The 13,040-nt window shown below is 38.0% G+C and overlaps 1 protein-coding gene across 1 annotated transcript in view; it reads right to left on the bottom strand.

Annotated features, from left to right (window-relative positions):
• PALLD (palladin, cytoskeletal associated protein) overlaps positions 1-13,040 on the bottom strand; it is a 340,473-nt gene that overhangs the window by 210,033 nt on the left and 117,400 nt on the right. The window contains exons 2-3 of the mRNA XM_077815437.1: positions 11,385-11,563; positions 5,463-5,529 (exon numbers count right to left, since the gene is read on the bottom strand). Coding sequence (XP_077671563.1) covers positions 5,463-5,529; positions 11,385-11,563 — 246 coding nt within the window. The remainder of the gene's footprint in view (positions 1-5,462; positions 5,530-11,384; positions 11,564-13,040) is intronic.

Below are 13,040 nucleotides of genomic sequence, written 5' to 3'. Positions count from 1 at the left end.
GTAGCGTGGACATTGATAAGGTTGGTATCTATATTGTCTCCTCCTATTTGCAGGGGTTGTACACAGAGAGACTGTAATGTTGCTCTCGAGTCCTTCATGGAGTGAAGCACATCGTTGGTGTTACTGGTAAATAGTTTCCACCATCAAAAGGGAGATCTTCATTGGTATTCTGAACCACGCGAAGGAAAGAAGACGATGAAAGCCAGAAAGCTCAACGCATCAAAACTGCTGTAGCAGTGGACCTTGCAGCTGTATAAGCAACATCAAGCACAGCTTGTAGTGCGGTACGGGAGATGACCTGTCCCTCAGAGACTATGGCTTTAAACTGATGGTTTTTTTGCTCTCTGGAATGTCATCAATAAAGTCCATGAGTTTCTCATAGTTTTTGTGATCATGTTTTGCCAGAACAGCCACATAATTAGAGATCCGGAATCGTAATGTGGACGAAGCATACACTTTACGACCAAGCAGGTCCAGCCTTTTACTGTCTTTAACAGTTGGGGTAGACCTGGAAACTGGTGTTTGTTCTTTTCGTTAGCTACCTCTACTACCAATGAGTTTGGCACTGCGTGAGTAAAAAGGAACGCAGACCCTTTGGAAGGAATAAAATATTTCTGGTCAGCTCGTTTACAGATAGGTGTGCTAGTAGCCAGTGTCTGCCATATGGTTTTGGCAGGATTCATAATGGCTGAATTTATAGGTAAGGCAATCTTGGATGTGGAGGCAGGTTGCAGGATGTCAGTCAACCCATGCTGGTTTTCAGAAACTTCCTCCAGATGAATATTCAATTCATTGGTGACTCTTTTGAAGAGGTCTTGAAATTTTAAGAAATTATCTGACAGTGTTGGTGGGGCAGCCAGTATAACCTCATCCTGTGTGGATACAGGCTCCAGAAGGGTTGGGGAAGCATGTGTAGTGTGTTCATCGAAGTGTGGAGTAACAGCTTGTTGTTGTGTCTCATTCGTACCCATATGCACTGGTGGTGGTGAGGTGGCATTGCTCCTATTTCTGGTATCTTGGCTATCATAGTGGAATCGCTTATATGGTGCCCATGGACCTCAGTATTGCCACTGACTGGGGAAGGGCATAGGTGGTGCCACCCACGGGTTTGTATACCAGGGAGGGAGGTCTCTGATTAACAAAGACCCAGATTTTGTGTGACCAGTGCTGATTTGGCTCTGTGACTGGGAGAACTGGTATAGTGAAAAGTCTCCCTGCACTATGGCTTCCTCATCACCAGAAAAGGGAGACACAGCTGGAGACAGGTGTCCGGACTGCTTGTGAATGTCCAGAAGAAAAATAGGTGTCAAATAGAGGTACCTGTAGGTTAGGTGACACCTTGTCGGTTCGGTGAATGAATGCACTGCTGTGCCGGAGAGCCTGCGTGAGAGAAACCCTCCGTTAGGAGTGCCTGTGGTGCTGAAGGGTCATTTGGCACCGACGTTCTCCGCACCGTAGCGCTCAATGCATGCGCTGAGGTCAGTGGTGCCGGGGAGGTAAGCGCAGCCCGTGTCTGTTCCGGCAAGGTCCTCTGTGCTGTCACCGTGTCCATTGCGGTGCTGAACGGTGCCATGACAGAGGCGGGCAACTAGAAGCCTGAAGCCTCGGCACCGGGAGCTTGCGCTGTTGCCGCAGCCAGAGGCGGGATTAGCGCAATGCCAGAGGAACCCAGCGCATCAAAGGTGCTGAGCCGAGAGAAGGTCTGTATAGAAGAAACAGACCTGCTCGGTGACCTTTTTGCTTGCAATGTTTCCCTTCTGGGTGAGGGAGGCGGGCGTTTTCTCTTTTGTCCTTTTTGGAGGCGGGAGGGCTGTGGTTCACCGAGGAGCCCGAACCTGGGTCAGAAGCAGGTCCAAGTGACTTCTGCCCAAGAATCATTTTCAGGTGGAGTTCTCTGTCTTTACGTGCCCTGAACTTTAATTTGGAACAATGGGCACATTTTTGAGGAATAAAAGGACTCCTCCAGGCATTTTATACACTGGGAGTGACCATCCGAGATAGAGATGGCATCTCTGCATGTAGTGCACCACTTAAATCCTGGGGAGCCAGGCATATTAGCATGAGCTGGAGGCTGAGAGGAACAAGCGGGAACGATTTTTTTTTTAAAGGGATGTACTTATCTAGTAACTAGAGTGCTAAACTAAGGGAAAAAAGGATGTAGAATGGGTAAGAGAAAAAGTTTTAATGAGTCTGCTGTAGGTCCGACTCCTGCCGGGGATGGTAGAAAAGGAACTGAGGAGTTCGGCCAAGCATGTGCACTATTAAGACAAGACTGGTATGTGAGGCAGGCTCTGCACATGTGCGGACAATAAGGGTACTGCTGTAAAAATCTCCGAACAATGGCACGGGTTGCAACAACACCTACAGTGGGGCACCCCCAGTGACACCTCTTGAAGAAGAAGTATGTAAATTGTAAAACAAAACATTTTATTTAAAAACACAAACTTGACATCCACTCAAGTCCTCTGAGGATAAGTGCTTTTGCTTTGGTTTGGGGGATAGATTCTAGAAAATTATAAAAATCAGTCAGTCATGGTTTAAGTGATCACTTCTGAATGTGCACAGCTGACATCTTCTAAGATTTCATAAAGTTAGGTCCAGCCTTACTCACAATGAATAAATACCCGCTTTTCCATGAGTAGTCAATTTTCTTCAGAGTGACTACTCAGAATAAGCATGGGTAAGGATGGTAGATCTGATCTTTAATGATGCCCACACTGGTAACACTGCACATTTTCTATACCTAATCAAAGAAGGAGACTAGATAAGGACAGAAGATGCAGCACATACACTGTTGCTAGCACAATATGTTTGACAGAGATTATTTCCATGAAAGAAACCAATAAAATAAAATTCTGAACATCCAGGATAGGAGAAAATTTTGAACATAAGCAATTTAAGGCTTCTTGCATTCTAAAATACTTTGCAAATTCTAAGATTTAATCTGGAAAATAAGTTTTTCTCTTTTCACATTGCAAAGAAACAGTTATCACAATATAAACAGATATATTACTATTTGTTTAAGTTTCAGAGAAAACTCTCATCACTATGTCCACCTTTCTTCTCTCCTTCTGGGAATATCCAAAAACTTAGGAATTAAGGAAGATATTGGATACAGGTGAGCAAGCAACAACATTTGTTTTTGGGTAAAATTTCACAAAGTTTTAAAATTGTTCATTTTGCTTTTTAACTTTCAAAAATTTACCTTTCCAAATTTCAGATACATCAAAATTCAAACTATCTTTTTAGTGGGAACATTGGTATATATACCGTTACATGAATGCCTCCTCCTGCCCCCAAATGCTTTTTCAAATTCAGTATTGCCAAAGTATTTCCACATATAAATTTGGCTCAACTAAACTACTGGGAAATTTACCCCTCTGTCACAGAGATGTATGTATTATATATACTCGGCTGTCAAGCGATTAAAAAAATTAATTGCGATTAATTGCGCAATTAATTACACTGTTAAACAATTGAATACCATTTATGTAAATATTTTTGGATGTTTTCTAAATTTTAAATATATTGCTTTCAATTTCAACACAGAACAGAGAGCTCATTTTATATTTGTTTTTATTAGACATATTCGCACTGTAAAAAACAAAAGAAATAGTATTTTTCAATTCACCTAATGCAAGGACTGTGATGCAATCTCTTTATCATGAAAGCTACACTTACAAATGTAGAATTATGCACCAAAAAAACCTGCATTCAAAAATAAAAGAATGTAAAACTTTAGAGTCTGCAAGTCCAATCAGTCCTACTTCTTGTTCAGCCAATCACTCAGACAAACAAGTTTGTTTATATTTGCAGGAGATAATGCTGCCCACTTCTTGTTTACAATGTCACCTGAAAATGGGAACAGGTGTTCTCATGGCACTGTTGTAGCCGGAGTCACAAGATATTTATGTGCCAGATGCACTAAAGATTCACATGTCCCTTCATGCTTCAACCACTATTCTAGGGGACATGCATCTATGCTGATGACAGGTTCTGCCTGATAACAATCCAAAGCAGTACAGACCGATGCATGTTCATTTACATCATCTGAGTCAGATGCCACCAGCAGAAGGTTGATTTTCTTTTTTGGTGGTTTGGGTTCTGTAGTTTCCACATCAGAATGTTGCTCTTTTAGAGTTCTGAAAGCATGCTCTACACCTCATCCCTCTCACATTTTGGAAGGCACTTCAGATGCTTATACCATGGGTCGAGTGCTATAGCTATCTTTAGAAATCTCACATTGGTACCTTCTTTGCATTTTGTCAAATCTGCAGTGAAAATGTTCTTAAAATGAACAACGTGCTGGGTCATCTGAGACTGCTATAATATGAAATATATGGCAGAATGCGGGTAAAACAGAGCAGGGGACATACAATTCTCCCCCAAAGGAGGTCTGTCACAAATTTAATTAACACATTTTTTTAATGAGAGTCATCAGCATGGAAGCATGTCCCCTGGAATTGTGGCTGAAGCATGAAGGGGCATACAAATATTTAGCATATCTGGCACGTAAATACCTTGCAATGCTGGCTAGAAAAGTGCCATGCAAATGCCCGTTCTCACTTTCTGACGACATTGTAAATAAGAAGTGGGCAGCATTATTGCCCATAAATGTAAACAAACTTGTTTGTCTTTGCGATTGGCTGAACAAGAATTAGGACTGAGTGCACTTGTAGGCTCTGAAGTTTTATATTGTTTTGTTTTTGAGTGCAGTTATGTAACAAAAAAAGTCTACATTTGTAAGTTGCACTTTCACGATAGAGATTGCACTACAATACTTGTATGAAGTGAATTGAAAAATACTATTTCTTTTGTTTATAATTTTTACAGTGCAAATATTTATAATAAAAAACTATATACACTTTGATTTCAATTACAACACAGAATACAATATATATGAAAATGTACAAAACATCCAAAATATTTAACAAATTTCAGTTGGTATTCTACTGTTTAACAGTGCAATTAAAACTGCGATTAATCACAATTAATTTTTTAAAGTTAATCATATGAGTTAACTGATTAATCAACTTCCCTAATATATACAGATAGAAATTTTCCAGCCTATATTAAACTTTTTTCCACAAGTTAAATTGACTTTGTTCTTTAAGAAATCCCCTTCACTAGATGTTCTGTGAGTAGAGCCAAGTTGATCTTGCTACAGCTATTGTCTGCATGCATTATAAATCAACATATTTTCTTTTAAACAGATATCCATTAGTCTAAAGTTGTTTTCTGTTTTGATAGCTCTGAGCCTACAATAAAACCTGCATACAGCAAGTCCCAGGATCAAGGTCCGGTATTGTACTTTAACATAAACTTGATCATTGATTAACACCAGTTAGCCTCTTCTTTTGGAGTAACATCAGCAAGGACGGATGTAGCAGAACAGTTTTGCTACCATTCTTATAAGTTACATAGAAAATTTGTAGATCATTGGTGTTACTGAGCACACTTACTGTGGCATAGCTCCAGATTTTGACTTGAAAACTAAACTTTCACTCTCAGAATCTGTTGAGCTGACACCTGGGGGGGAAAAAAAGGGTGTATTCAGTGTTGTTATACACTCCCCAATCTCCACTATGCTTAATTTCAAAAGTAAATACTATACTTCTTTAGTATTATTCTGAAAGCATTACACTGAATTGACTTATAGGATGTAGTATAAATGAAATCATTTCAATGCAGAGCTGGAAATTCTTTTTTTGAAAAGTATTGTAGCTTTTCTTATTGCCTGACACGTCTTTATGATCTTTAAACAGTTTGGAAGTCATAACTGTGCTGATATAGATTATTAGAGGTTAATTGCTATTTAATCACAAATTGTTTTTCCTGGGTTTTTCACTCCTTCACATTAAGGCAAATTAAGCAAAAAACCTCTGGTTACCTACATGCATGCTATTTTTCCTTAAAAGATGAGTTAATGGCCCATATTCATTCCTACCTGGTTTAACATCATGGAAGTCTTTGGAGCAGTGGCAACAAGTGGGAGGAGGGGCATGTGGGTCACTTGTCTCCCCCCCTCCCAATTTGCCGCTTGGCTAGTCCTAAACATGCTCATGTGGACTGAGCATGCTCAGTAACATTGCTGAAGCTGGCTGCCTTCACTTTGTCCCTCCTCCCCCCCCACTATTGGCAGGTATGAGTCATCTCTGTTTTAGAGATATACCTACAATGAATTTGGTACAGTCAGATTAATTGTTTAAGGGGATGCATTTTTTAAATCCATTCCACGAAAGGGAATTTAAGGAAGCTGCTGCTGTATGCTACTAAAAAAAATAATACTATGCATGCTAGACAAGATTCCTGAAAGAATCACTTACTGTGCTATTAACGTATGTAAAAAAAAAAGGGGGGATGTGTGTGACTTTTCAATGTCTTTGTGGCTCAAAGAAATGCAGAGTGAAATCTATAGGCCACTAAGTAGAGCTTTTCCTAACAATTCATCTGGGATTTCCATTGTCCGCAGTTCATAGCAAGAATCATAGCAAATGATATAACTTTAATAGCTACAGTGTATTAAATAAAACTGCCAGTAAAGAGGGGGAAATTTCATTCTACTTAATTTAACGAAGAGAAGGTTAAGGGGTGACTTGATCATAGTCTGTAAGTATTTACATGGAGAACAAACATTTGATAGCAGGCTCTTCATTTATCAGACAAATGTGTAAAAAAAGAGATCCAGTCATTGGAAGTTGAAGCAAGACAAATTCACACTGGAAATAAGGCACATATTTTTTAACAGTAAGGGTAATTACCTTATAGAACAATTTATGAAGTGTTGTGCTGAATTCTCCATCATTGACAATTTTTAAATCAAGATTGGATTTTTTTTAAATGTTGTAGTTCAAAAGAAATTATTTTGGGAAAGTTCTTTGGCCTGTGTTGCATGGGAGATCAGCCTCAATTATCAAAATGGTCCCTTTTGGCCTTGGACTCTATTATTAGCTATGAATAATTAGTGTGGCTATACTTTTGATAGATTAGAGAAAGAGGTGATAATGGAGCAAGATCTGGATATATATATAGACCTGGGTTTCACCAGAGGCTCCATTTGATCTCACAACGAAAGAAACTATATTACCTAACATATACTGTTTTTTAAAATTAAAATGTCAGCATTAATTCAAGATTTCCAGTAAAGCATTGTGTCAGTCTGTATCTTTATGTTCACCCTTTTTACAAGACTATGATAAATTTTGTACAAAGTATGCCTTGAGAGTTATCTTTTGAAAGCTCATAATTTGCTAATCCTTATTGTCCTAGTAAAATATGTGTGGCAACATTGTATGTAAAGTTATAAAATTCTAGTTTAAAACATGTTCCAAGTCTGGGGATAGAGATTCAAACCAGTTCCCCAGAGACAACAAGCTAGCCAACACCTCAGCTAGGTGTCAACATAATCAAATGGACCTCCACCTGGTTAAGCAGCTATTCTTTGGCAGGAAAAAGGGTGTAAGCAGGAAATTTACATGTTGAAAAAGAAACAGACTGGCTGTTGTTTGAACCCCAGCTGGAGTTGATTTTCAAAGAAGAGAAATGCTATAAGAAAGGGGAGTAAACTCCTCAGATTACCTCTCTCTCCTCATCTCTACTCACTGCATCAACACTTAAAAGACAAAGGAAACATCATTGAATTGGGGGAGGGGTTCTGGCTGAAAGGAATCCAGCCAGACTGCTGTAAGCATGTGGTGACAGAAACCTTTTGCTTTAAATTCACTCAGCTTGTTAAGTTAGGTATTAGTTTGTGTTTTACCTTTTATTTCTTTGTAACCAATTCTGACTTTTATATCTCCACTTGTGATCACTTAAAATCTGTCTTTCTATAGTTAATAAATTTGTTTTATCTAAACCAGTGTGTTTGGGAACTTCATTTGAGATAACAAGATTTGTGCACATAATTGTCTTTAAATGAAATGACGGACTTTCTATAAGGTTGTATTGTCCAGGAGGGTACTGGGCAATACGAGATGCACATTTCTGGGGACAAGTCTGGGGAAGAGAATTTGCTGGTGTCACTCTGTAATATGGCTGGCTAGCTATAGCACTCATTCAGTATATCTGGGGGTCATTTATATGCTGGAAGCTGTGTGTGGGCAGACCAGGAGTGGTTGCTCTCACAGTGAAGCAGCGTAAAAGGCATCCCAGATTGAAGAATTGAGGGACACAGCTGTTCAACAGTCCAGACGGTACCCTGGGTAATGTCACAAGCATGTTTAAAAAAACTGGTCATAATGCCCAATGCATTGCTATTGCATCAGGTTGATTTTTAAGCTTTCATCTGTCTGTCAAGTAAGGCTTTACACCAGTAAATATAAAAATATTTGTAGCAATGACACCATCCTTCTATATCCACATACTTATACTTGTTACAGAATGGCAAAGAGGCTTATCCTCCTGCTGGTTTAAGTGAACAGGTGTGGCTCATACATTTATAGATAAACTTTAACCTTAACTATAACTCAGTATAGCATAACATTTGCATGCTAAACTGGCCACCCTCAGTTCAGTAACTCCTCAGTTCAGAGGCTATTTATATTCATCTACATGCATTATACTCATCGCCAAACTACTGCTGATGACCCTGCATACCCTTCTGAGAAACAAAATGCTGTATTTAACTCCCATTTACCCCCTTCATTAATGACTGCTTGAGATTCTGGTTATTATGTGCACAGATTTTAGTTCTTCCTTTAATGGGAAATTTGAAAGAAACTTAATACTTTGAAAAATATCAGAATAGGGTTTCAAATTTTGATGTATGCCATTTATCATACTCAGAATTTAAATTGGGGCATTCTGTGTAACTGGAAGTTTTAATATAATCTGTGTATCTCAAAACATCTTGAACATGGGAATAAAGCTTTTTCATGCTTTTTTTTTTTTTTAACAGCAACTGATGTTTCATAAAAAGTCATTTTATTTAGATCCAAATCTTCGATATACATGGTGGGGGAAATGCCGGTGTATGGATTTCTTCTTTAGAGATGTGTGAAAATGAGAAATTGTTGTTGATTATTCTGCACCTAAATTCAAAAACTTGTGTTTGATATAATCATAAGCAACTAGTTATTAGTACATCACAAAGACTGACTTCTAGGAAAGAAAGAATCATTCAGATACCTATATATTCAGTCTATATTCAATGTTGCTAGGCTATAAAAATTAGGAGGCAGGTGTGTTATAATAACTGGGCCTACAAATTTACCCTAATTGTGAGATCAGCTGTGAAAAGCGAATGAAAGTTTATAAAATGTCACAATAACCTAAAGCAATAAATTGATGGAGAAATATGCAAGAAGGAAATGAAAGACTGAATTAATACAAATGAAAAGGTCCCTGATATAATTCAAGGCAGGACTGTGTTAAGATATTATGCTGAGTAAACAAGAAAAGTACGGGACCAGAAATTAATGAACCAAAAATCAGTCTGTCAGAAATTAGGGCTAATTGGTCAACAAAACAGCAAGGGGGATGAGCTATTCTCCCTGACTCCTTTTTGTGGTTCTTAAAAAGAAAAGACTTTGGGGAGAAGTTACCAAAGCAGCAACTGTCTGACAACTGCTGCAGTGAGCTTTATCATCATGGCTGCCACCCCTAAAATTGAGTCTACATGAAAGTTTTTTACGGGTACCCATGAATGAAGGAGAAAGTGATCTTGGGTGGGTCGGGCTTTAGAGGGAAGAGTGTTTGAGGAATGGATGTTAACAGGACATTAATGTACAACTGCATGCTAATGTATCTCAATGCAGAATAACAGCTCTAGAGACTATACATTCATTGGGATGGGGATTTTCGTTTGTATTTAAGTACGGAATATTGAAAATACAACACTTATAGAACATTAAAAGAATAGTACTAATACTAAATTATGCATCACTGTTTAGTTGCTAATTACTAATGAAAAGTGGATTTTTTTGTTGGTCAAGAGCTGATCCTTCTAATATGTTGATATACACACATCTGTTACAAGTGTTTACTATATCCATCTATTTTTACATATTTAACTGTTAATAAAGAAAATTTAACAGGCTGCATTTATGAACTGAAACCCCCAAAAGAAATAAATTATTCCAAAAATGGTTGAAAGAACAATAGTTGCTCAAAAGAAAAAAATAGAATTAAGTCAACTTAGCCTTTAAATATGCCATAATTAAAAACGCCTTTGAGTGTCTTTCCACAATAGTTTAACTTCAGTTGGTTAATAAAGCATTTGAAATATGAGCAGTCTTGAATTCAAAGAAAGATGAGAAGAATTATTGGCATTTGGTTCTGGGCATGCCTGTATTTTAAGCTCACTTAAAAGCTTTAGAGAAGCAAATATTTAAATCATACAGGCCAGATTCTAAGTACATTCATTAGGTGACTAACAAAATTTTATTTTGGTTGATTTAGTACATTCAATTGGAAATTAAGGCCTCAACTTTGCAAACAAGCGAGGCACTTTACATCTGAGAGTAGTCCCTCCGAGTTTATTCTGTTTGTAGGACTGGAGTCTAAGTTTGGATCATGACACTACAAAAGGTTACAGTGTCAAAATGGCTTTCATACCAAAATAATCCTAAGTAGAGGATCACACAATTTGTTGCTTCTGTAGGACGGGGCTCCTTTCATTCCTCCCCATTCCAAGCACCCTATGTGGCACCTTCCCATCCCTTTCTATTCCAAGGACTCCCAGGAAGCCACATTGGGTCTGTGTATACCCCTCCATTGCTCATTTCCCCCATAACAGATTCCTCCATTCTTCCCCACACCCATTCCCTCCTTACTCCCCACACAAGCCTCTACCATCTGTGTGAGCCCCCATTCCACTCTTCCTCCCATTATTTTTATTTAATTTCTGTCTGGAAGATACTTCATTCAGGGTGTCAATGTTTTAAAACTGTACTGGGAGGATGGGCAGAGTTGAGCTGCCACAATTGGCATGCCAGAAGGTGTTAATGGGTGCCATCAACTGGTTCTTTGATCTATAGACTATTGAACCCCTTAGCTCTGCTAAGCAGATGCCAGAGTGCCTGTGTCTCCCCCATTTCCTCTTTCGGTTTACCAATTTTTGCCAAAATCAATATGGTTCTCCCCATTGATGTCTAGAACAGTCTCTGAATTTTGGAGACACAGAAATGTCATCAAGTTGAGTGTAAGATCTTGCTTGACTCAGCTGAAAATCTCAAAGCTACAAAATCATAAACAAAACCTAATGTGCAGTATCTAAAGTCAGCTCCATTTTTAAAATGGGATCTTGGCTCCTAGATGCCTACATCCCTTTTGAAAACGAGACTTAGGCCCAGGTTTGTAAAAGTATTTAAGTATTGCTGAGCTCAGTGTTGGAATGCCTAACTGATTTAGGAGCCTAAGTATTTTCATTTTACCTTTTTTCTTACCTTCAATGAATACTTCTGCTGAAGTACTATCAGAACCAACAGAATTTGATGCCAAGCAAGTGTAACGTCCAGTATCGTCCTCAAAGGCTTCTGCTATGATTAGTGAATGGAGGCCTCCACTTTCACAATGGATCTGAATATCAGGGGAATTCTGCAACTCTTTCCCTTCACAGAACCATCTGCAGTTCACATGTGAACAGGGACAGAACACAAAGAGAAAACAAAGTGTTGATTTGTATCTACCACTAACAAAATGATATGAAAAATTGTTGCAAACTCTGAATAGCTACATACATTAAGGAAAACTTACTGCTTGTTTTTATATTTCATGGAACCTACAAAGAAATACAACTTTCTAATATAAGATGAATCTCAAGCTTACTTAATAAACATACATACTTACAAATTACTATTAATAATTTTCTTAACTTCTCTTCAAGTACCATTAACACATTGTACAGTTTTAAAAAGTAACCTGCATTAAGCACCTGGAAATTAGGTTACATTTTAATCTCTTGTTTTGAGAGTCTAAGGCAGTATGTGTAGGCAAGCAAACTCCTTTGTGTTCATTACAAATCCTCCATCTAGAATATGTGATTTTTGTTCTCAAATTTGCAATCAAAATAGCAAAGCCATGTCTTACGCCTTCCATATCATTACTTTTTTTAAGGTTCCTACTAAAATATGACCTTAGTGATTCTAATTCTGATACAAATGGCATAATTCACTCTTGACAGGAGTTATTCCTTTCCTAAACACCCAGGAATCTGGTGTGGCAGGCTCCAAAGTGATTTGTTTATCAATACCAGTACATGCACATTCTCCCTCCCAGCCTTCATCCTTATGAATAGATTTTTTTCATTATACAACTATGCAAATGCATTGAAAGACTGATTTACTTCAGATAAAAAGAGAAAAATGTAGGGAATTTTCTACTTCAGATCAACAAAATATTCAAAATCCCTTTGACAAGATTGTTCCCTTAGTTCTTAACTACTTCTTAGTGTATGTCTGCAATTCTAATCTTCCATTAATTGCTTCCATCTGAAACTTTTTGCTTTGTTGGCATCTTGTCCTGAAAATAAAAACAATAGAAGCCATATCTGTTGCTTTTCCTAAACTTAAAAAAAAAAAAGTGATCCAGTGTTAGGGTATCTTCCATTCCTATTTAAGAACAGTTTGTAATGCTACATGCAGTGCTAGAGATGTCAAATATAGGTCAATTAGGAGCCTTTACAAATGGACTGAACCTGTTCCTATTTCATTCTAGCCAAATGGATAGAATAAAATTAGTTTGGTTTCCTTTTCATTTATGATTAGCAAAACAGGAAGATACTTGGACAATTTGCCTCTAAAAATATTAAATCTGAATGACTAAGTTTATTTTTATTTTTATACTCTAGAGGAAAAATGGTGCCTTCTCCACTCAATATCTAATGGATTTACACATGAGGTAACTCCCATTAACACTAATGAGAACTGTGCACACAAGTCCCCTGTGCAGATGAAGAATAGACACAATATTCCTCAAGGCTAGGAAATGTTGATAATGGAACTAAAATCCTATACCATTCTGTTTTGTAACTGAAGACTAACAAGCTCCTTTTGTGTGTCCTATTGTGCCCAGAGCGCCCCCCACACATACCGAACCACTTA

This window comes from Eretmochelys imbricata, chromosome 4 (genome assembly GCF_965152235.1).
Source record: "Eretmochelys imbricata isolate rEreImb1 chromosome 4, rEreImb1.hap1, whole genome shotgun sequence".
In the NCBI taxonomy this organism is placed as follows: domain Eukaryota; kingdom Metazoa; phylum Chordata; order Testudines; family Cheloniidae; genus Eretmochelys; species Eretmochelys imbricata.
Note: the sequence above shows the minus strand (reverse complement) of the source record. Positions and strands in the feature narration are given on the sequence as shown.